The sequence below is a fragment of the Eschrichtius robustus genome, chromosome 7, assembly GCF_028021215.1.
Source record: "Eschrichtius robustus isolate mEscRob2 chromosome 7, mEscRob2.pri, whole genome shotgun sequence".
NCBI classification, from domain to species: Eukaryota; Metazoa; Chordata; class Mammalia; order Artiodactyla; family Eschrichtiidae; genus Eschrichtius; species Eschrichtius robustus.
In genome coordinates this window covers 74123162-74149538 of record NC_090830.1, presented here as the reverse complement: position 1 = coordinate 74149538, position 26377 = coordinate 74123162, and the positions used below count along the sequence as shown (strand labels likewise).

The window sequence follows — 26377 nt, the reverse complement described above, 5'->3', positions numbered from 1 at the left end:
AATCTAAAATACGACACAAATGAATAAACCTACAAAACAAAAACAGTCTCACAAATATAGAGAACAGACTTGTGGTTGCCAAGGGGTGGGGGAGGGAAGAACTGGGAGTTTGGGATTCGCAGACGCAAACTGTTATAATATAGGATAGATAAACAACAAGGTCCTCCTGCATAGCACAGGGAACTATATTCAATATCCTGTGCTAAACCATAAATGGAAAAGAATATGTATATATATACATATATATATACTGAGTCACTTTGCTGTACAGCAGAAATTAAACACAACATTGTAAATCAATTATGCTTCAACAAAATTTTAAAAATAAAAAACAAACAAATGGCAAATGCTCTTAACCATATGAAAGAATACTCTTATTCATAATATGAAAAATTCAAATCAATGTAAACTGATGACATTTATCCCCTATTAGATGGGCAAAAACTCAAGTTTGACAACATTGGAAAACTGTAGAAAAACAGATATTCTCTTACAGTGCTATAGGAAATGCAAAATTGTACAATTTTGCATTTCTATATAGAAAAACCTCTCTCCTCCAGATTCCAGGGGTGAGAAGGATCAGGTACCACAGAGAGAAGCAAGAAAAGAATATTCTAAAGGAGAATATCCTAAAATGGTCTTAACCCACTATGAAACCAAGTCTCTCTTTAAAGAAATGTTCACTCTTTAGTTGCACAATACCTAAAATTCTGTTCTCCCATATAACATATGTAGTTGGTAGTTAATTTAACATGATATAATAGACTGAATGGCAAAACAGTACAAAACAGATTTGATTACTTTTCATTGAGAGTGCATCTTCGGTCTGTGGGATGACCATTGTATGACTTTAGACTTTCCGTAAGCTGCGAGTACAATTTGTCAGCCATTGGAAGAGGGATGCCGTCCCATACCATGATGAGCACCACCATTACAGCGGTTGGACAGTGGTGGCCTGCACGCTGTCGAACGAGACAAAGAACTTTCTCTTCATCGCTGCTTCTTCTTAAAACCTGCCAAAGCAGAATGCATACATTTATGGAAAACAAGAAACTTAATGTCGAATGCAGTGGATATTGTTTTTAAAGCTCTGCATCATTACATTCTAGTTTTTAAAAAATTACTATTTCTTAAAGGGTTGAAGCCTATAGGACCTTCAGGTGTTAGACTAGCTGCCTCCATACAACTCATCGCAGGGTATCCAAGGTTACTTGACTAACAAACAACAGGCAGAAATCTGTGGAAACAGTCTGTGTTTTATCTCACTGTTGATACAGTATTGCAAAACAGACAACAGAGGATCCCATGGAAAAGAGCCTAATTAACTCATCTGCTCTTCCATAACTGCCGCAACAGGACAAATCTAGCTAGATAGAAATAACCTAGTACTCCTAGCATTAAAAATAAACTCTGAGCACTGTATTTAGCATCTGAGGAAAGTTACTGATGTTTTCCTTGGGCACATGGTTTTGCCATAAAGAATAACTAATACATAAAGCAATACTCCTGCAATTCCTGTGATTTTTTCCATGCTATCACAGGGATTTATCATACCTATCTTATCATAAGATTAAGGTGGTCTACCTGACATGGAGAATGCAAATTATAACCATTCATTTTGAATATTTATCCTTTTATCTTACACTGCATCATAACCATGACTTGCTAAAAAAGGATTCCTAAGTATTTAAAATACTGCCCAGTGGTCCTAGTGTTTATCCTAGTGTTTATTTTTTTAATTACATTAAAATATTGACATCATGTAAAACCATCCAACTATGTTTAAAAGTCCCTCCATATATCACAAATTTACAGTGAGACTGATCACATTAATCAGTACATAATCAGTAAATGATGAAACTGCCCACCCCTGTGACGAGAATGGAGCACCCAATAGCATAATTAATATTCCATTTTTGTTGCTATAATATTACAAAAACTTGAGATGAAACTTCTTAAGATGTTAGTTACCCAATATCACTTTCTTCTGTCACTCCAGATGGTTAACAATCATTGCTACCAAGGCATCCCTTGAGTAGAGTTGGCTTTAGGACCTTCCCCCTAAACACAATTACGTATATTAAAATTTTTTTCTATATTTATATGTCCTTTAACAGCCAAATAAGAATACATTTGCTTTCAAATAAGCTCAAACGCAAAATGATATATTGTATCAAACAAAATTACACCAGATAAATCTTCATGTTGTCAAACCAACAAAGTTATAGTGATCCAGTCTTTGTGTGGGAAATGCTAAAATGCTATGTATTCATTGTATCTGTGCCTTTGCCAGATCTTCCATATTTCCTTCAGTGAATAATGGAAAATTAAACATAATGAGTCTTTAAATTCAGATATAGGTTTAATAAGCTGCTTAAGTATTGCTATGGTATGGGTATTTTTGTCCACCCCCAATTCATAAAATAAATCCCAAATCCCAACAACGGTATTAATAGGTGGGGCCTTGGGGAGGTGATTAGGTCATGAGGGGGAAGCTCTCATGAGTGGGATTAGTGTTCTTATAAAAGAGACCCCACAGAGCTATGCAGCCCCTTTTACCACATGAAGACACAAAGAGAGGAGGGACCACCAATCATGCTGGCACCCTGATCTTCAAGTTCCAAACCCCAGAACTGTGAGATATAAATTTCTGTTGTTTATAAGCCACCCAGTCTGATATTTTCTCATAGCAGTCTAAAAGGAGTACGACAAGTATTAAACCTGTATAAGACCTTCGAAAACTATAAAAATATTATTGAAAGAAATTAAAGAAGACCTAAATAAATGAAGAGAGATACCATTTTCATGAAAGAGTAATTATTATAATGACATCAATTTCCCCGAAATTGGTTTCTAGATTTGATACAATTTCAATCAAAGCCCTTCCAGAGGGACTTCCCTGGTGGCGCAGTGGTTAAGAAACCACCTGCCAATGCAGTGGATACGGCATCGATCCCTGGTCCAGGAAGATCCCACGTGCCACAGAGCAACTAAGCCCGTGTGCCACAGCTACTGAGCCCATGCGTCTAGAGCCTGTGCTCCGCAACAAGAGAAGCCACCACAATGAGACGCCTGGGCACCATATCGAAGAGTAGCCCCCGCTCACCGCAACTAGAGAAAGCCCACGCAGCAACGAAGACCCAACACAGCCAAAAATAAATAAATAAATAAATTCATGTGTGTGTGTGTGTGTGTGTGTATATATATATATATATAAAACCCTACCAGAATTAGTTTTGTTTGGGGGTGGAATTGACAAACTTGTTGCAAAGTTTATATGGAAATGCAAAGGACCAAGAAGTGACAAGGAACAAAGACCGAGAAAGTGATTTACCAGGTATCAAGATCTACTGTAAAGTTATAGTAATTAAGATACTCTAGTATCAGTGCAATGACAGATAAGGAGATCAATGGAACAAAACAGAGTGCAGGAGATCCATATAAATATGGTCACCTGACGTATAACGAAGTTGACACTGCAGTGAAATGCAAAAAAGCAGTCTTTCAATAAATGGTACTGGATAGACATCCATATGGGAAAAACAAAAGAATCTTGATGCCTACTTCACACGAGTGACAAGTTATGTTGTAGATCTAACTATGAAAGATAATCATTAAGTTTTTAGAAGAAAACACCTTCAAGCCCTGGAATATGTATAATATTTTAAAATAGATTACCAAATTTAATAATCCTAAAGGAAAAAGTTAAGAAACGGGAATATATTAAAATTAAGAACTTCTGTTTATCAAAAGCATTAACTAACAAAAGATTAAGTATAAAGGCAATCAATACAGTGGGAGACATAGCTGCAATATATATAATCGACAAATTATTCTTACCCAAAATATATAAAGAACTTCCTCAAATGAGTAATAAAAGCAAAGTAGAAAACTGGCTGAAAAAATTAAATAAGCTCAACACAAGACAATATCCAAACAGATGTTGAGCATATGAAAATATGCTCAACATTATTAGTCATCTAGCAAAGTAAAAAAACTTAAAAGCACTACATATGTGGGTGGGGTTATAAAATGGTGTAACTGCCATGGAAAACAGTATGAAGTTCCTCAAAAAATTAAAAATAGAACTACCATATGACCAAGCAATCCCACTTCTGAATATATATCCAAAAGAATTGAAAGTAAGGTCTGAAACAAATATTTGCAAACCCATGTTCATTGAATCACACAAAGGAATATTATTCAGACTTAAAAAGTAAGGAAATCCTGTCATGTGGCAAATGGATGAACCTTGAGGACATAATTCAAAGTGAAATAAGCCCGTCATGAAAAGACAAACATTCATGATTTTACTTACAAATCATATTCAAATTCGTAGAAACATAAAGTAAAATGGTGTTAAGGGCTAGGGTCATAGAAAAATAGGGAGCTGTTTAAGGAGTATAGGGTTTCAGATTTGCAACATGAAAATGTTCTGGAGATCTGTTTCACAACAATGTGAATACACATAATACTACTGAACTGTACACTTAAAAATGGTTAAGATGGTAAATTTTACATTATGTGTCATTTTACCACACAAAAAAAGAGAGGAAAGTCTTCTTTAAAAAAGCACTACAGGGCTTCCCTGGTGGCGCAGTGGTTGAGAATCTGCCTGCCAATGCAGGGGACACGGGTTCGAGCCCTGGTCTGGGAAGATCCCACATGCCGCGGAGCGGCTGGGCCCGTGAGCCACAATTGCTGAGCCTGCGCGTCTGGAGCCTTTGCTCCGCAACAAGAGAGGCCACGATAGTGAGAGGCCCGCGCACCGCGATGAAGAGTGGCCCTCACTTGCCGCAACTAGAGAAAGCCCTCGCACAGAAACGAAGACCCAACACAGCCATAAATAAATAAACAATTTTTTTAAAAAAAGCACTACAGACCCAGGAGATTGTCTAAAATGAAAAAGATAGGAAATGTCAAGTGTTGATAAGAATGTAGAGCAACTGGAACACTGGTACATTACTCATATGAGAATGTAAAAAAAAGATAACCACTTTGGAAAACTATGTGATAGTATCAACCAAAGCTGCACATATGCATATTCCGCCCCCTCAGCAATTCCACTTCTAGGTATATAACAAACAGAAATGTATCCTTATATTTCCTAAAGATAACACCACTATTGATGACAACCCAAAACTGATAAAAACCCAAATGTTAATCACCAGAAGAATGGCTCAATGAGATGAGAATGATCTACAGTTACAAGCAACATGGCTTAATCTCACAATTATAATGCCGTGAGGAAGACGACAGAAGACATGTGCAGAAGAATACATATTACAAGACTGCATTTTCATAAAGTTCAAATCAGGCAAGATTAATCAATAATGTTAGATGGCAGGAGAGTGGTTACTCTTTAGGGAGTAGCTAGTGACTGGGAGGGGGCAAGAGTACTTCTGAGGGGCAAGTAATATTGACTGCTGGTTACACCAGTGTGTACACTTCAGAAAAATTCTGTGACCTTAGGGATTTCTGAAGTCTTCTGCATGTATATCACACTAAAATTAAAAGTGTACCTTAACCTAAATTTAAAACAAAAAACAGAAACTGCTTAGTCATTTACTGGCTCAGGACATTGTAGCAATTTTATTAACCTTTCTATAGTAGCACAGACCTCGGATCTAATAAATATTACCCACTATTTTGTCTCTTTGCTTTATTACTGCATACTTGGCTCCTGAGCACAGAACTCAGCTCATGGGAGGCTCTCATCAAATATTTGTTGAACGAATGGTTAAAACCCACAAAAACCCAATGTGGTTGCATTTTATGAAAATTTCAAAAACCAGTGATACTATTAATAAGACGGAAACTCTCATTTCAGAAACAGATTTTAAGTGATACGAATAGTCTAAATTTTAAAACTTTTGGAGATAACCACATTTTTTTGTAACTGGAACAAAGTATTGATTGGCAAGCTATTGAAGCTGGGGCCTCATGACAGACTCACTTTATAAATTTATTTATTTTATTTTATTTTTGGCTGCGTTGGGTCTTCATTGCTGAGCGCTTACTTTCTCTACTTGTGGCGAGTTGGGGCTACTCTTCGTTGCGGTGCGTGGGCTTCTCATTGCAGTGGCTTCTCTTTGTTTCGGAGCACGGGCTCTAGGCACACGGGCTCCGTAGTTGTGGCTCACGGGCTCTAGAGCGCATGAACGGGCTTAGTTGCTCTGCGGCACATGGGATCTCCCTGGACCAGGGCCCTGCATTGGCAGGCGGATTCTTAACCACTGTGCCACCAGGGAAGCCTGACACTCACTTTAGATGGTAAATGATGCACCCAAACATCTGAGTAATGTAATGATCATGACTACTGTCCTGTCACTTTTTAATATTCTTATATTACATGCTATGCAATTGTTATATCTGTGAAACATCACACATTCTTTTAGGACTTGTGCTAAAATCATAACCCAAATTGAATAATGTTGGAATGAAGAATGTTTTAAATAAATGGCTTTTGTAAATACCATCCACTTGTCTTTTTTTTTTTTTTTTAATATGTATTTATTTATTTGGTTGCATCAGGTCTTAGTGGCAGGCGGGCTCCTTAGTTGCGGCCCACCAGCTTCTTAGTTGTGGCAGGTGGGCTCCTTAGTTTCGGCTCGCATGTGGGATCTAGTTCCCGACCAGGGATCAAACCCAGGCCCCCAGCATTGGGAGTGCAGAGTCTTAACCACTGCGCCACCAGGAAAGTCCCACCATCCACTTGTCTTTTGATATCACTTTATTGAAACGTAATTTAAATATCACAAAATTCATCCTTTTAAAGTATGCAATTCAATGGTTATTAGTACATTCAGAGTTGGCCAACCATTACCATCAATATATAATTTTAGAACATTTTCATTCTCTGAAAAGAACCCCATTAGCACTCATGCCAAATTTCTCTCTTTTCTTGGCCACCATTACTCTACTTTGTATTTCTGTAAGTTTTGCTTATTTGGGACATTTCATATAAATGGAATCCTCTAACATGTGACCTTTTGTTTCTGGCTTCTTTTACTTAGCATAATGCTCATTCATGTTTACAGTATTTATCAGTACTTCATTCCTTTTTATTGCCAAATAATATTCCATTGCATGGATATTCAACTTTATGTTTATCCATTCATTGGTTGCCATTTGGATTGTTTCAACTTTTGCTATTATGATTGATGCTGCTATCAACATTCATGTAACAAGTTTTTATATAGACACATTTTCATTTCTCTTGGGTATATACCTAGGAGTGGAATTGCCTGGCCATATGGAAGTGTGAGCCTTCCAACTTTGCTCTTCTTTCTCAAGATTGCTCTGGCTACTCTAACATATTTTACTGTTAACTTAAGATAGGACACTCATACATTTAGAGATGATGCTGAGAATGTAAACAGCAGCTGAAATCAAAATGACCAGTGATTGGAGATTGGTATGCTCTGAGAATTTATTCCCATACTTAGTATTTATCCCTGTGACCACTACATTTCAATACTTTGTATCACAGAGAAAACTGAAGTAGGATTTCCACAGAAAAAGCCATTCTCATTAATTAATGTATTAAATACAACTTTTCTGATTAAAATTTGTATTTAAAATCCATTGTATTGTTATCATTATTTCTCTCCTGAGTTTAAATCCTGCATTTTCTATTTTCTCTAAATTATCATCAAAATTATTTGAGCAAAAGAGTTCTGGGTAGCTATTAAAGCTGTGTCTAATCAAATCCTCCTATAATTTCTAGAGAAATTAACATCAAAAGCAAATATCAAGGAAAAAATACTGGTGCAAACTAATTTGGAGAAGGAAATAAAGACCTTATGCTCTCAATTTTGAAAAGTAGCTGATAATGAACAGTAAGTTTCTAAAGAGCCTAATCAAACTTATAAGCTTTTGCACAGCAAAGGAAACCATAAATAAGATGAAAAGACAATATACGGAATGGAAGGTATTTGCAAACGATGTGACCAACAAGGGATTAATCTCCAAAATGTACAAACAGCTCATACAGCTCAATAACAACAACAAAAAAACCCAAACACGCCAATCACAAAATGGGCAGAAGAGCTAAAGACATTTCTCCAAAATAGAACACAGATGGCCAACAGGCACATGAAAAGATGCTCAACCTTGCAAATTATTAAAGAAATGCAAATCAAGACTACAATGAGGTACCACTTCACACCAGTCAGAATGGCCATCATTAAAAAGTCTACAAATAATAAATGATGGAGACGGTGTAGAAAAAAGGAACCCTCCTACACTGTAACAATATTTTTATATTCTTAGGGCATAGAAAGAAGGGTCTCAAAGACCAAGAGCAGTTTCCACTATAGCAGGCAAACTCAGCTTCTAGCCATAGTATATTTATATAGGTAACAGAAAAAGTAAAGTAGCTTTTTAATTCCCCTGCCTCCAAAATCCAGAGAACATTAGATATATACATTCTTGCTTTGTACAAAACAAAAAAATATTCATAATGTCAATGAATGATACACTGACATTTAATTATCTTCCACTGTAATCACTAATTTCCCTTACTGGTATATAGACTTTGTTATTTTGGAAACACAGCATTTTGTTTGTTGGATCAGAATTACTACTACATTTGCTGGTACCTGCAGATATTTGAACATACAAAGGCTAATCAAACTGTTACTTCTGAAAACTAGGATTAAAGGTGAGAATTTAGATCAAATAGACAATATGATAAAAAAAAATAAAAAGAAACAAGTGGTATTATAATTGGAAGACAATTTTTTTTTTACAGAAAATTCTTTCTAGAAAATTCAAGAATCAAAGAAAACTCTACTGGATTTTTAAAGAGAGTAAAACAGGTGGCTCCTTATAACTGTTGAGGACTCAACAACTTTAATATATACCAGCAATAACCAAATAGAAGTCTGGTTTACAGCTCAAATTAAGCATAGCTGTAAGGATTATCTTAAGGGAAATGCATGTAAATAAATCTTAATTAAGCTGTTCCTAGCTGGAAGGTTAGACATTAAAAGATTTTAATTCTAGCCACTAATCTACTCCCCATTCTAAGATATATTTAGCTTGTTTCTAAAATTCATATGAAAGATTAAATGAACATTAAGTCATGAAAAAGATTTTTTAAACAACTGAGAGGGAAATGTCCTTCTAAATTTAAAACTTTTCTACAAAACTATAGCAAAAAATGCAGTACCAGCCCAGCAATGGTCTAACCTAATGGGCCAATGAACAACGTCAACAAAAATGGACACACACATGGAACTTCCCTGGTGGTGCGGTGGTTAAGACTCCGCGCTCCCAATGCAGGGGACCGGGGTTCGATCCCTGGTCAGGGAACTAGATTCCACATGCATGCTGCACTAAGGAGCCCGCCTGCCACAACTAAGACTGGGTGCAAGCAGATAAATAAATAAATATTTAAGAGGGAAAAAAAAGGACACGTGGAAAATGAAGGGGAATTTTTTTTTTTTTTTTTTTTTTGGCTGCGTTGGGTTTTCGTTGCTGCTTGTGGGCTTTCTCTAGTTGCAGTGAGCAGGGGCTACTCTGTCGCGGTATGTGGGCCTCTCGTTGTCGTGGCTTCTTTTGTTGTGGAGCACGGACTCGTGGCGTGTGGGCTCAGTAGTTGCAGTACACAGGCTTAGTTGCTCCATGGCATGTGGGATCTTCCTGGACCAGGGCTCGAACCCATGTCCCCTGCATTGGCAGGCGGATTCTTAACCACTGCGCCACCAGGGAAGTCCCGAGATATTGACTTTTTACTTACTAGGTAAACAATGACAAAATAAATTTCACCAGTAGATTAATTTTTTTATAGTAAAAACGTTTTTAACAACAAGAAAAATATTTATTCTTTACTAAGTTATAAATTAAGAATTTGGGAAGAATCCATCCTTTTTCAGCCTTTTTTTACATTAAGCAATTTCTTTGAAGGCTTTTTTATAATTTCTAATACTGCATTCAAACAACCCATGAAGAATTGAGCTATATATTCTATTTCAGTATGCAAAGAGAATCAAAAACTCTTGAGTAGCCTGTGCTCGAAAACAATCCTATGTTCATTTAATCAAACTTTCTTCAAATTTAGGAAGTTGTAGAATAAAAAGTTTTTACCAGAAGTTTTACTGACTGTCACTCTTCTGCTTAACATGCTTCAGCATTTGTCCATAATTTTTAATTGCAATTATTAACACCCTAGCTCTTAGTTTGGGTATACCCAAAATTGCTAATTATCATCTCAGAGGGTAAAACTAAGATGTGTTTTAAATTTTGAAAATAATAGACTTTTAAAATTTAATTTTAATTTCATATGGAACTTTAATTTTCTGATTGGATACTTCAAATTAACACTGAATTTAATTTTAGTTTAAAATTTAAATTTAATAATTGTATAAACATTACAGAACTATGTTACTTAAAAAAAAGAGCAAATAAAATAATCGTTGTAATACAATCTTAGCTCTAAAGATGCAGCAGTGACTAGGGTCCTACATCAGCTCCAATAAAAATCTGGGCTCCACAGAAGGACTCGGCTAGAATCACAGCTAGAAGCAACGTTTATGTCAAGTGTCGGGTATATTACCAAAGAGAGATCACTTTTGAGCTTATCCATAACCCATGTGAGAGAAAATTAGGGTTAAATTTTCAAAACAAAATGATGGTGGCCACCCCACCCCATAAAACCAAAATCATCCATTTAAATCCGCCTATATATCATAGCTAATGAACTTCAACATTTGGGGGTGGTGGTGGTGATGATTAGGCACATGCGGGGTGTTCTGGGGTGGTGGTGATATAATTTATTTCTTGATCTGGATGGTTTGACTTTGTAAAACTTCAATGTGCTACACACTTGTGACTTGTGTACTTTCTTTGTGTATATTACAGTTCAATAAAAAGTTTCCTTAAAAAATGAACTCTATGGGACTTCCCTGGTGGCGCAGAGGTTAAGAATCTGCCTGCCAATGCAGGGGACACGAGTTCAAGCCCTGATCCAGGAAGATCCCACATGCCGCGGAGCAACTAAGCCCATGCGCCACAACTACTAAGCCTGCGCTCTAGAGCCTGAGAGCCACAACTACTGGAGCCCGTGCTCCACAACAAGAGAAGCCACCGCAATGAGAAGCCCACTCACCACAACTAGAGAAAGCCCACATGCAGCCAAAAAAAAAAAAGAACTCTATAAGCAAGCAAGTTAACATAAAAGTAGTCCTAATGGTACATTAGTGGACAGTAGGATTAAGTGAAGAAAAATGTTTTATAACAAAAGAAAAGCAAGGACAGTGAAAAATGTAAGTCAGTTTAACATCAACTGATAGCATCAACCTCTCAGCTTTTGCCTAATTTTGATCATTGAAGTATAAAATGGTTTTTTTCACATTAGCAAGATTTTGCAGACAGCAAACAAGTAGCCCAGGACACCAACTACCCCTTTATTATGTTGACATGGTAATACACAAAGAGGTGCCTGATTTGGGCACAGAAATAAGCAGTACCATGTTATAGGGTGAAGACAACCAAGGCAGATACTAGGCAGAAACTTGGAACAAAGGAATAAAAAAAGGGAAGTCTTTGAAGATTATATAAATGTATAAATCCAGGTTAGATGGTTTTAAAACTTTTAGCTACTTCAGCTTGGTTTACACCTCACCCCAAAAACTCTGGTCACATCACACCTAAATAGGCAATAAAACATTCACTTGTACATACTCATTGCCACACCTGCTCTACTGACTAATAAACAATCTTACATAGGGGAACCCGTGAACTGGGGGCCTGGTGTGAATTACTCAGCACTTGAACCATCTGGGGAAGCTTGCTGTTTGAATTCTTCTCCCAACTCCAGTCATCATCTCAAAGGCTCAGTTGGGGCGGGGTGGGGGGGATGGGGGTGGGTAGTATAGGGAGTTAATAGAGCCTACTGTATCCAAGAAACTACATCACCCTTTCCACCAAGATCTACTGAATAACAAGGTAACCACTCCCTGACCAGATCCAAAGTGACGGCAGAGAAGAGTCACAAATGTCTGTCAAAGGCTAACAATTAAGGAGGAGTGTTAATAACCACCTGGCAAAGAAACATTTCCAAGATTAAAAGTGTTAAGAACAAAGGCAAAACATTGTGAAACTGGCTTAGAAAGCTGTGCTACCCAGTTATAATTTGTTGTTAGGCTTTCTGTGTGTGACCTAACCCTAACACCTCCCTTCAAGAAAAGGAGGCAAGGGCAACATGATAAAAGTAAGATAGAGGGACTTACCTGGTGGCACAGCGGTTAACAATCCGCCTGCCAATGCAGGCAACACAGATTCGATCCCTGGTCCAGGAAGTTCCCACATGCCGCGGAGCACTAAGCCCGTGCGCCACAATTACTGAGCCTGCGCGCCTAGAGCCCATGCTCCGCAACAAGAGAAGCCACCGCAATGAGAAGCCCACACACCACAACAAAGAGTAACCCCGGGCTTCCGTGGTGGTGCAGTGGTTGAGAATCCGCCTGCCAATGCAGGGGACACGGGTTCGTGCCCCGGTCCGGGAGGATCCCACATGCCACGGAGCAACTAGGCCCGTGAGCCACAACTACTGAGCCTGCGCGTCTGGAGCCTGTGCTCCGCAACGGGAGAGGCCGTGACAGTGACAGGCCCGCGCACCGCGATGAAGAGTGGCCCCCGCTCGCCACAACTGGAGAAAGCCCTTGCACAGGAACGAAGACCCAACACAGCCAAAAATAAATACATAAATAAATAAATTTATATTAAAAAAAAAAGAGTAACCCCCACTCACCGCAACTAGAGAAAAGCCCATGCACAGCAACGAAGACCCAATGCAGCCAAAAATAAATAAATTAATTAATTTTAAAAAAGTAGGATAGAATTCAACCACTATTTCTACACATAAGTCTGCACACACAGATGAGAAAATGTACATAAAATCACAAGATGCTTGATTTACGTTAATGTTTAATATCAAATACAGGACAAATGTAAACTATGCAAGATGAAAAATGTAAACTATGCAAGATGAAAAGTAAGTTTGGAGCAATACAATCTACCAGTTGAAGGTTTATTAGATTCCTTAGTTTAAAATGATTGACCTTCATTTCCTCTCTCTCCTTTTTCTTCATTCCTGCATTAAGTATCCATATAAGACGCTTTTTTTTTTTTTTAAATAAATTTATTTATTTTTGGCTGCGTTGTGTCTTCATTGCTGCACGCAGGCTTCTCATTGTGGCTTCTCTTGTTGCGGAGCATGGGCTCTAGGTGCACGGGCTTCAGTAGTTGTGGCACACGGGCTCAGTAGTTGTGGCTCACAAGCTCTAGAGTGCAGGCTCAGTAGTTGTGGCGCACGGGCTTAGTTGCTCCGCGGCATGTGGGATCTTCCCAGACCAGAGATCGAACCCGTGTCCCCTGCCTTGGCAGGCGAATTCTTAAACCACTGCACCACCAGGGAAGTCCCTCCATATAAGACTTGATTGTGCTAGTGTCATTCAAAATAATGAAGTCCTAAAAACAATGTAGACTATAGAGAAACCTAACCATTTCACTCTATTTTTTATTTAACCTCAAGAGCTCAAATTTGGGTTGGACAACTTTAGCAGACTATTAGTTCTAATACTTAAAATGGCCCATGTCTCCCTCTTTCCTGAGGGAAAGAGCTAATAATGTATACCAGAGCAATACTATTTCACGATATCAATTCCAACTGAAAATATTCAATAACAGTCTTATTTAAGCTCTATATTCATTTACTCAACAAAAATTTATTGAGTCCTGAATATGTGCTGGGCATTGCTCCAGACACAAGCAACATAACTTGGAAATTTTGCAAAAAATAAACTTTGATTAACATTACGATTTTTCTAACATATATAATTATTTATGAGGCTATTTTTTTCACAGATACACAGAATTAATTCTTGGTTTTGTTATCAAGATTATTCTTTTGCCGGAGTTCCCTGGGGGTCCAGTGGCTAACACTCCGCACTCCCAATGCAGCGGGCCTGGGTTCGATCCCTGGTCAAGGAACTAGATCCCAAATGCAGCAACTAAAGATCCTGCATAAATAAATAAATAAACAAACAAACAAACATATAAAAAGATGGGGCTTCCCTGGTGGCGCAGTGATTAAGAATCTGCCTGCCAATGCAGGGGACAGGGGTTCGAGCCCCGGTCCGGGAAGATCCCACATGCCGCAGAGCAACTAAGCTCGTGTGCCACAACTACTGAAGGCTGCGTGCCTAGAGCCCGTGCTCCGCAACAAGAGAAGCCACTGCAATGAGAAGCCCGCGCACCCAACGAAGAGTAGCCCCAGGTTAACGCAACTAAAGAAAGCCCGTGTGCAGCAATGAAGACCCAACGCAACCAAAAATAAATAAATTAATTAAAAAAAAGATGATTCTTTTGCATTGTCATTAGTAGATATCAAAATTTGCATAAGTTCTTATCAACTATGCTTTATTTCAGTCTTGTCTCTGAATTGTTTTTGTATTTGTGAAAAGAGCCAGATTCTGAAAGAAAAATTGCAAAAGGTAACGTAAGAAAATAATTTTGCTATAGCTGCTTCGTGGAAAATGCTATATATCTTTTACATACCTAGCAACCCTTAAGAAGACTTAAGCCATTAATAGGACTTTAACAGAAAGTTGCTGCCAAAATCTTTAAGCTGCAGATTTCATATTTGTCTTCATAAAAAAAATAGAAGTATTGATATATATCAAAATTCTATCAGTGTAATTATTATTATGCTAGAGAAGGTTTGAACGGTGGGAAGAATCATCCAAAATTCTACCACTTAACCCAGCCACCTTGCTCTTTTGGGTCACTTACTCAAGAGGAAGCCAGCTGCCATAAGCATATTTTCACCCTTTACTATTTAAAGGCAAATAAGTAAAATATTCAGAAATATCTAACAGATACAGATTAACAAACCTATGTAAACTATCAGTGCCAAATACTGGGAAGCAATCCCTACTACTTATTTCAGCAAATATGCAAGGTCATATGTGGGGGAAAACACAAAAGAACAGTAACCATACCGTTAAGAAATACATAAGGGGGGCGGGGGGGAAGCAGGAAAATTATTACCACAAAAGTTAGGATGGAGGGGTTCTCGGGGCTTCTGGGAACCTAGAAAAATTGTATTTTTCACCTGGGTAGTTGCTTGATGAGTGTTCAATTTATAATCATAGGTCAACTCTACCTTTATATTTTACAAACTTTTTTTTTGATATATTCCGTAACGAACAATGTTGATGCTTACGAGCATTATTTTGTGAATAAAGATTCACAAATTAAAGTTTTTCGCCTTTAGAGATGATAGGGCTAAGGAAGATAGATTAGATTAGATGTATTATATATTAAATATATCGGATAGGGCTAAGATAGCTGTATCTTACAATGTCAATGTAGTATCCTTAACATGTTGATATTTTTAGTGAAGAACAGATATTGAACTTTGTAATAGCCAGTCTCCAAGATGCCCCCAATCATCACCACCACCTGGTATTTATGCCCCTGCATAGTCCCCTCCTACACTAAATAAGGCTCAGTAATGTAGCAACTTCCAAGGTTAATGTCATAAAAGACATTGTGGCTTCTTCCTTATTATATTTTGACTGACTCACTCTGGGGGAAAACAAGCTGCTATGACATGAGAAAACACTTAAGAAATCCTGTGATAAGAAAGTGAGTCCTCTAGTGAACAGCTATCAAGGAACTAAGGCCTCCTGCAAATGACATGGGAAGTGGACCCTCCAGCACCCTCCTCCCCAGTCACGTTTGAGATGATAAAGACCTCTTCTGGAAGCACCCTCCTAAGTTACCCACAGATTACTGACTCACGAAAGTGATTAGATAATAAATGTGTTTTGTTCAAAGCTACTAAACTTGGGTAATTTGTAAAGCAGCAACAGAGAAATAATACTGAGCTTATCAAGTAATTACTTAGAATGCTCTTTATAAAACATAAACCAGATAGAGAACACATCCCTAATTAAAATACTTCAAAGGCTTCATGTTGTTCATGGACTAAAATTCACTATGGCCTACAAAACCATTCATGCTCTGGCTTCTGCCTACCTTTTTACCTTCTCCGATTTCCATTCTCTACCTCCTCAACTTCACTAGACTCCTCTTAGATTATTAAAGAATGTACTCTCTTCCCTGACCTTTGTACTTGCTGTTTTCTCTGCCTAGGAATGTTCTTCCTTGCATTCTTGGGGGTATTCTTTGCATGCTCAGCTCCTTTTTGTCACTCAGTAGTCCTCAGCTTAAAAGTTCTCTCCCCAGTGAGGTCTTCCCTGATGACCCATTCATAAGAAGAAAACCCTGGAAGATTCCCACTAAAGAGAGGAAAAAGATGAGACCATATTTAAAGCAATATAAACCTGGAGTTAGTATGTTAGACTAACTGTATTAAATGAAAAAAAGAAATTACTAGTTTAAATTTGGAAAGGAGAATATAAATTTGTCATTACAGATTATGATTGTACATCTGAAATACATAAGAGAAATAAACTGGAAAACAAGAAGCATGTAAACTCTATGGGAACAAAACTTTAGAACACTCCTGAAGGACAAAAGAAGGCATCAACAAATGGAAAGGTATATAGCATTTAGGATAGGAAGACTAAACATCAAAAATGTAAATTCTCCAAATTCTCTCTGTAATATGATTCCAATAAAAATACCAAAATCGAGGGACCTCCCTGGTGGTCCAGTGGTAAAGAATCTGCCTTACAATGGAGGGGACGTGGGTTTGATCCCTGGTCAGGGAACTAAGATCCCACATGGCTCGGGGAAACTAAGCCCGCGTGCCCTGGAGCCTGCACGCCACAACTAGAGAGAGATAACCTGCATGCCACAACTAAGCCTGCACGCTGCGGCGAAAGATCCCACGCACCACAACATGATTCCGCATGCCTCAACCAAGATCCCGCGAGCCGCAACTAAGACCCGACGCAGCCAAAAATAAATAAAATAAATAATAAAATAAATCTTAAACAAAAAAACCCCCCAAAATCGACAAGGTATTTCTTGCAAATAGACAAGGCGATCATAAACTCATACGGAAAAAAAAACAAGGCAAGAATATTCAGGAAATTTCTGAAGAATTAGCTCTATCAGATATTAAAACATATTTTTAAACCCAAATAATTAGAGTAATTTGATGTTGATACATAACATGATGTGACAGAACAGAAAATCTACTAATATAAACAAATACAAATCAGTAGGGAGAAGAAAGACAATTAAGTGGTATTGGATAGCTGGGTAGCCAGTTGAAAAAACTTAAGTTGTGACTAACATTCTACACACAAGATGAATAAAACAGTTAAGTGTAGAAAAAATGAAATCATTAAAATATTATAAAAAGAAAATTCGAGATTTATAAGGTAGAAGTGGTAACGTTTTTCTAATTAAGATACACTGAAGCCATAAAAGCAAAGTTTTCCATTAAAAATTTAACTTAACATTTCATCTCATTGGGGACTTCCCTGGTGGCACAGTGGTTAAGAATCCGCCTGCCAATGCAGAGGACATGGGTTCAAGCCCTGGTCTGGGAAGATCCCACATGCCGTAAAGCCAATAAGCCCATGTGCCACAACTACTGAGCCTGTGAGCCACAACTACTGAGACAGAGGTGCCACAACTACTGAAGCCCGCACACCTAGAGCCCGTGCTCCGCAACAAGAGAAGCCACCATAGTGAGAAGCCTGCGCACCGCAACGAAGAGTAGCTCCTGCTCACCACAACTAGAGAAAGCCTGCGTGCAGCAACAAAGACCCAATGCAGCCAGAAATTTAAAAAAAATTTTTTTTAAATTTCATTTCATTTAAAAAAATCTGTATGTTAAAAAATATGACAAACAAGGACTTCCTTGGTGGTCCAGTGGTTAAGACTCCACCCTTCCACTGCAAGGGGCGTGGGTTCAATCCCAGGTCTGGGAGCTAAGATTCCGCATGCTGTGCAGCACGGCCAAAAAAACAAGACAAAGAGAAAATATATTTGCTACTTATCACAGTCAATTTTCTAAAGGATCTTCTATAAAAATCAATAGAAGTCTAATAACCCAATAGAAAAAACGGCCCTTTTGTATTATTTCCTACTTTAAAATGTTTTGGATCGACCGTCTTAACTTTCTCAAGAGTGAATAAAATATAAAAATAAAAATAAAGATCACTCTGACTACTGTTTAGATATATCTTCACCAAAACTCTTACATGTGGGGACTGACTTGTGTGGGTGAATGTTTTGTGGAAATTGAGCAAATTGAAGGCAGGTATCTTATTTGGGATTCGATTCTATTTAATGTAACAGAAGACTGCCTAGTAACAGGTTTTAGAAGTGAAAAAAAATTCTCTCATGTTACAGAAATCCAGGTTTAAGAAGCCTAAGGTTGGTACAGCGCTTCTATTGGTATCATCAGGGACTCGGGCTCCTGTCTTTCTTCTCTCCATCCTAGTACATATCTTCTATTATCAAGTCAATTCATGGTTCCAGTCGGCTGTTGGAGCTTCAGCCATTAAACCCACGTTCTATAAATGTTGAGGGAAAGGAGACAGACACAAAAGAGTACATTCTATATGACTCTAGTTGCATAGAAATCATGAAAAAGACCTGTATAGTAATGAAGTGGTTATATAGTGGTTATCTTTGCATGGAGTTACCAACTGGGAGGGGCCAAAGGGAGGCTTCTGGGGTGCTAGAAAGATTTATATCACTATCTGGGTAGTGTTATACATATGGAGAATTCCTTGATATGTTCATTTATATTTTGACAAGACTATGCACTCCAAACAGATTGAAGAAACTGAAAGTACTCTAACATATTTAGTGTTCAGTGCCCAGCTCTTGCTCTCATCACTGCTGTCACCCTCCAAAGGCTGAAAAGTAACCAAGACAGGGAATTCCCTGGCAGTCCAATGGTTAGGATTCTCCCAAATTGATTTGATACAATTCTAATCAAAACCCTACCAGAGAGACTTCCCTGGCGGTCCAGTGGTTAAGACTCCGCTCTTCCACTGCAGGGGGTATGGGTTCAATCCCTGGTTGGGGAACTAAGATCCCGCATGCCGTGCGGCACAGCCAAAAATAAATAAATAAATAACCAAGACATACAGTCTGCTGGAACACATAAGGATTTGGTAATTGTCTCGCTTTAGGAATAGCGTGGTTCCAACCCTATCTCCATTTTGCATTTAATGTTTTTTATTCTTCTGAAATGGGCATAAAAACAATGACTTTTCCCTTTTCCAAAATCATGAGTCCCTCTATAGGGATTTATGAGGCACTGTATGTCAGGTTCTTAATATGGTTCCTGATATTTAATGAGAGGTAGTTGTTATTATTTTATTATCATTATTATAGTCATCATCATTATTGACAAATGACAGGACAGCATCTCAAATGATCCTTTGGTCAAGAATTCCAAATAAACTGGTCAATATCCTTGTGGATGTGAACATCCTCCTGATATGATACTGTTTCTCAGTTGAGAACTTCCTAAAGAAGCTAAATCCAGTTCTTACTTCTTATAGCTCCGCAAATTTAGAAAACTCAAAGTAGTCATAGAAACAATTTTGGAAATATGTTGTAAGAAGTTTGGTTTTGTTTTCAATATTGTATGATCTTCATTAAGGTGGCCCTATGAGACAATGAATTAGAAAGAATTTCAAAATAACTGATAAAAGTTAGATATACATGCAACTAGAGATTATTGTACTAAGTGAAGTAAGTCAGAAAGAGAAAGACAAATACCATATGATATCACTTATATGTGAAATCTAAAATATGACACAAATGAACCTATCTATGAAACAGAAACAAAATCAGGGACATAGAGAACAGACTGGTGGTCGCCAAGGGGGAGGGGGCTGGGGGAGGGATGGAGCGGAAGGTTGGGGTGAGCAGATGTAAGCTTTTATATCTAGAATGGATAAACAACAAGGTCCTACTGTCTAGCACAGAGAACTATATTCAATATCCTACGATAAACCATAATGAAAAAGAATATGAAAAAGAATGTGCAAAAAAAAAAAATAAGATATAGGAAACAATATATATAATTTAGTACCATTTACTTATGCTAATTATAAATGCACTGAATGCTCTCTAAAAGTAACAAAAAACTCTAAGACTAATGACCCTATATCACAAGATACCAACTGAGAATGGCCATACCCTTTTGTTCGTTAACATAAAAAGCCCAGGCTAAGACAAAATAGCTCCCTTTTTTCCCTGGGAATAATGGGGGTGGGTATTTTTCTAGTCCACATCTTCATGGAAAAAAATTGATTTAGTTTATATGTGGAATATATCCATTTTGAAAAATGTATAAACGCAAAATACTTACCCACTTAGCAACTGGACACCCATTAGAGCTTTTTCCTTCTTTCCCCGTGTACACTACTATTTCTATCCTTATTGCGTTTCCTTTTTGACCATACCTGAGTATGAAACACAGTGAAGGGAAAGTAATTGCAATGCACTTTTAACATCTTCATGTGCATAAGATATAGATTTACAGAAGTACAAAATTCAAACACTCCTCATAATTATAACTTTGTTAAAAATTTACTTTCGTGTGGCAGATATTTTTATTTGTTATCCAGTTCTGTTTACTTGTCCTTAAGGATCACTCGTTTAAAAAATGGCCTGGCTCCAAGACAAGCAAAAGGAATGTGAATGCGGTGTTGACAGAGGTAATTTTAACTATTTCTACCATTATACAATAATATAAAAAATAAGTATGTCTGCATTTAACAAAGATAGCCTTGCTCTGTGAAGGTCTTATTGAGTGCCCAATGGCTCGTATGAGTGACTCAGCAGGGACACCAGGACTCTATGCTTTTCCTGGGCCCTAAGAAACATCAAACTCATGCTCCTGAATGTTTTCCATTCACCTCAAGTTTGTTCCCAGAGATGATTTCTCTGCATTGAGTCAGATCCCCAATAATGAATGATTTTAACAGGGAAGCATATTTCCTCACCTATTCTCCATGATTTCCCTGACAGCAGCAACACTTGGTCCTGCCCCAAGGTGTGTATAATATGGGCCTTTGTCTTTTTGTATAACTCGATCTGTGGAAGGAATAAGATTATTAGACCCAAAACTTTACAGAATTGCATAGGGGCAAGGAAGAGCTATTTTTTTTTTTTTTTTCAATTCAGAACAATGAATCTTGACAAGATTTTGGTAAGCTTTAGTAATTAAAGTCTAGGACAATAGGCCCTGGAATTTAACTTATCCCTTTCTTTCTGCTCCTAATTAATCCACTCTTTCTCTAAGAATCAGAGGAGGAAAAACATATTTTAAGTTGTGGTTCATATTTATTCTCGGATCTCCTGCTTTAAAAAAATTCTATAAAAATTGAGGTACAAAATTAAGCTACCCAAGAGCAATACATCTTAAAAGCTTGGCCTCAAAATCCTATTAAAATTGAGCCCGACAATTGCACTGCTAAGATTTTATTCTATTACACATGCACACAATTATGTATTTATAATACACATGTATACAAGAATATTCCTTGTTACAATTGTACGTAATATTAAAAAAGAGAAACACTCTTAACATCTTTCAATGAGGTAAGAGTTAAATAGTATGTTTTAAAAGGCTTAAATTTTGTAAAACTGGAAACAAAATTAAAATCACTAATAATGTTAATTTATATAGAAAAAATATAACAGCCGTTTTTCTCTAGAAAAAGACATTTGCACCATATTTCTGTACCATTTGAATTTTTGTGTAAATTACAGAGTTCTTAGAAAATGGTATTTTAAAACTTGGCCTCTGAGATTCACGTCTAACTAGAATCACTGGGAAATGCATGTCTACCTACACCAAAAGATCACTACTTACCATTTTAATTGGACATCAAATATACCATAGGATTATTTCTGTGGCTACTTAAGCAAGATACGGTGAATAATTTTTAACTTATTGGTAATCTAGAGCAGTGGTTTTTAATCAGGGGTATTTTTGCCAAAGGGGACATTTGGCAATATTTCAGGTTGTGACAACTGCAAACGCACACCCGTGTGTGTGTGTGTGTACCACTAGTGAGTAGAGGCCAGGGATGCCACTAAACAGTCTACAGTAGATAAGGTGGTCCCCCTACAACCAAGAATTATCCCACCTAAAATGCCAATAGTGCTAAATTTGAGGAACCTTGATCTAAAGGTTAATTACTCTAATTTTGCTAGAACATAATAACACTTTCACAGAAATCCTTTACCCTCAGATATGATGGGGATCCTTTACTCTCACTTGGGATGATTTCTTTTTTTTTTTTTTTTTTAATTTTCTTTAATTGCATATTTCTATACACTTTTAGAGAGAAGTGGACTTTTTTATTTTATTTTTTTTTATTTTTAGCTGTGTTGGGTCTTCGTTTCTGTGCGAGGGCTTTCTCTAGTTGCGGCAAGCGGGGGCCACTCTTCATCGCGGTGCGCGGGCCTCTCACTATCGCGGCCTCTCTTGTTGCGGAGCACAGGCTCCAGACGCGCAGGCTCAGTAGTTGTGGCTCACAGGCCTAGTTGCTCCGCGGCATGTGGGATGTGGGATCTTCCCAGACCAGGGCTCGAACCCGTGTCCTCTGCATTGGCAGGCAGATTCTCAACCACTGCGCCACCAGGGAAGCCCCTGAATGAACTTTGAATGCCTGGCTGTCTTGACTCTGACACTGTGATAAGGTAGTATGTATAAGGAAAGGGTCTTGAAACTAGACAATCATCCTATTGAAATTTATGTATGCAGTCAAGTTAGACGAGCTCAGGTATATAAATCTTACTGGCATTTTAAATTAAAGACCTTTTTTCCATTTTTAATGATATTCAGAGAAATAGTCTCTTTTTCACTTCAGATTTTTGAAGCAACAGAGGATGGAAGTTACAAATACAGCCGATGGAGCTGGGACTGCCTGTCTTTGAATTCCAGTTGAATCATTTACTAGCTGTGAACTTCTCTGACTCAGTCTCCTCACTTGTAAAATGGGGATAATAAGCATTCCCTTTGGTGGGTTGTTGTGACTATAAGAAGTCAAGGGTGTAGGACAGTTATCAGACTTGCAGTAAAAGATCTGGAATAGGAGCCATTATCATTATTACAATCTTCTGTCCTTGGTCCAAGAATCTCTCATTCTGCCAAATGGACCCCACTCAGACAGCATTGCCACCCCTTCCAGATTGTCAGACCCTCCTCCCTGGAGGCTCTTCATTCTCAGAGGAGCCTATCTTTGGTGCCTGGTATGTGGTAGGCTGTCAAAACTCAGTGTTGAATGATGAGCAGAGAAATGGAAGGATTCATTTCAGAATATCAAATGCACTTTGAAAAATCAAGAACTAAAAGTCATTGCTACACTTCACTATTTTTTCTATTGTGGTTACAAAAATATCAGAATGATATACTTACTTTATCCTTTCAATCAATCCTTTAACCACCCACCCATTCTGGAATATACTAATGAACCATCTGCTTCTTGATTGGGTTAGCAATTACACAGATACTTTTTTTTATAGTTATTTGTTAAGTTGTACACATATTTTATGTTCTCTGTATGCATGTTATACTGCACAATTTAAAAATATATATTTAAAAAAAAATATATATATATATTTTTAAACAAAAGGCTTAAAGGTTGAAATTCTTTTGAATATAGGAAGAATAAACTGTGATAACGTATTACGGGACTTCATTCTTATGATATGCACAGTAAACAACTTGAGAGACATCTAGCTTGAGAGAAATCAAATTTTCCACTTAAGAAAGTTTCCAAATTACCAGTTGGATTTCCCATTTATCTGAGCAGCATCAATAAAGGTCCCACAGAAAAATGGGTATAGAATTATTTAGTTCATCCTAGCTAGAATATGAATGGGGCAAAAATGTCATATATAAAAGGTAAAACAAACTTGATTCAGTCACAACTTGAGGCCATTAATGCAAGAAAATGAAGAAACTCACTTACCAAGACAGTTGCAGGTAGGCAATTCAGAATCTTTTGTTGTGGACACCAGGGTTTTCGTAGGATTAGTAAAGAAGTTCATCGCATAATCATTAAAACTTTTCTGTGCACTGTCTATTGGGGAAAATTCTGATGCTCCAACATTAGATGAACAGACGTCCTCTTCACTTTTGGTAGAAACCACTGTAATTCCACCTGAACATACTACATTTAGGTTCCTGAGAATTTGTGCTGGGTCTGGTAAAGGGGTCTCATGAGAGATACCAGGCAATGTTGGCAGCCTCTGATGTGTGACTTGGTCTTTAACATCCTGTTGGAACTGTGTTTGGTCATTGCCAGCCATCACATTAGCACACTGGTTAGTTGGAGAGGATGGCTGGAGTAAAGGATGAGCTTTCTGATTGACATTCACTGTTGGCTGTACCTGAGCATACCCATTTTCTGTAAATGCCTGTCCGTTGGATTCTGTTTTTAACTGGATTATGGGGAGAGAATCCAAGGGTTCAACCTTCATCTTTTCCTGTGCTAATTCAGGATAATATCGCTCAAATTTTATTTGAGTGAGTGGAGGAAATAATTTTTTGTGTTCTAATGCTGAGCTCCTTTGAGTCAGTGGTTTCCATACTTTGGTTAGGGGAGGGATTTTTCCCAATAGAATAGGAAAGTCATGTGGACCAAATTGACCAAATCTTTGAAATTTAGATGCTATCCAAATGTCATGTAACTTACTATATTCATATGCCAACTGTTCCTGTTTTTTCTGGTCATTTTCTTGACAACTTATGATCACAGGCTTCTTTTTCCGTCGATCTCTTGATGGGGTAGATTTTGTCTTTTTCTGGATTGTGTTCTTTTGCTTTGTTACTGAAGGTCCTTGATTATTTTGTACACTGGAAGGTGGTTTATGCTCTATTGGGCCCTTCTCCTGGCTATAGTTTTGCTGTACATTATATGCAACAAGGCTTGTTGGTGTACTTTCAACTTTTTTGTCCTCTGGTTTTATACAATTGAATTTAATTATTGATGCAAGTTGTGTTAACTGTGCAGCAACATCTTCTTCTATCTTACTATGAACTGTATCTTGACATGAGGGATCATCCTTTGAGTCCGACTTGATGCTGCTGTCCAGTGACTGGTTACAATACTCCGATTTATTAGTTGTTGTTGTCAACTGATGCAAATTTTTGGAACTGTCAAGAGCAATTCTACCTTGAGCAACATTTTTATTGGTATCGGTTTTAGATGAATTTGAATTTGGTATAAAAACAGATACTGAATTTGTGACTGTTGAATATTCCTGTGCCTTTGTGGATGCTTGGTCACTAGGTGAGCTGTTGTGTGACTTAGAAATATTTTGTCCATTGAACACCAATGTGTTGCATGAACTTTGCTTTTCCAGAGATGGACAGTGATGAAGGCTTTGCGGCCCCCCTTGTAAATTTGGGTCTTGGAGGTCTTTTCTTACAGAATACAGGATAGCTTTACAGCTATTAAGCAAACTAGCTGTTCTCTGTTCTGTTTCTTCATCCTTCTCTGACTTCGATGGTGAGGAATTTTCTGATGGGGCTTCTGAAAGTTGTGTAAGAGCTTCTATGGCCACTACTTGTTCTAGCGTTAATCTCCTATCTTTCATTAGGGATAGAAGACTTGGTTGAAGCGTTGATCCTTCTTTTAGTTCTCTATTTGTTATAATTTCTAGGGATTTTGGTTGATCACTTTCATTGTGTATACTAGTATGACTATTTAAGTTGCAGTTTGCAGGATCTGGAAAAGACTTACAGTTAAAGCCAGGCTTCTGAATGACCAAAACATTACTTCTCCCCTTGAGATGATCACAGCTCGCACTAGTAGCAATGGCGCTCATGGCATTGTTATGGTTTGCAGTGTCTTTCAGGAATTTATAAGGATTGTTTTCAAATGCCTTGCCAAGTTCTTCAATGTTGATTTTTTTAAAAGACAAATTTGTTTCAGTTGGCAAATAGTGTACATTTTTAATGCCATTTCTTACAGTTTGTGCAAACAATTTTTGAGGTTCAAGGAGGCCAGTAAGTAGGATTTTTTTCCTGTCATCTTCAGAGCTTTTCAAATTTTCAGCTTCTGTTTTAATTGTATTAAATTCTCCTTTAACATGATCATTTAAGTGTGATTTCTTGTTTTGTGTCCACTTTTCCACTTCAATACCTGTCATACTTTCTTCATTTTTAGTTACATTTTCTAAGGGACATGAATTTAATTCCAATCTTTGTTCTTCCTCATGACCACAACTACTGTATTCCATGGATTCTGACTTGGGGCCATTTACTGGTTTGTTGTCAAAATCTGCCTATAAAATAAACAGAGAAATTACTCTTATAATCTGCTCAAATATCTGAGTAAGAGCTGTAAGAACTTTACAATTTAAAAGCAACTAAATGTGAAGTCCCTGAAAACATTTTATT

The 26377-nt window shown here is 37.6% G+C and overlaps 1 protein-coding gene across 7 annotated transcripts in view; it reads right to left on the bottom strand.

Annotated features, from left to right (window-relative positions):
- TET1 (tet methylcytosine dioxygenase 1) overlaps positions 1 to 26377 on the bottom strand; it is a 128487-nt gene that overhangs the window by 18150 nt on the left and 83960 nt on the right. For 6 of the 7 annotated variants that reach the window (XM_068547694.1, XM_068547698.1, XM_068547696.1 and 3 more), the window contains 4 exons: positions 23943 to 26262; positions 20964 to 21054; positions 20327 to 20420; positions 802 to 1013 (listed from right to left, as the gene is read on the bottom strand). In XM_068547694.1, the coding sequence (XP_068403795.1) occupies positions 802 to 1013; positions 20327 to 20420; positions 20964 to 21054; positions 23943 to 26262 (2717 nt within the window). The remainder of the gene's footprint in view (positions 1 to 801; positions 1014 to 20326; positions 20421 to 20963; positions 21055 to 23942; positions 26263 to 26377) is intronic. The other variant, XM_068547697.1, reaches the window with a different exon arrangement.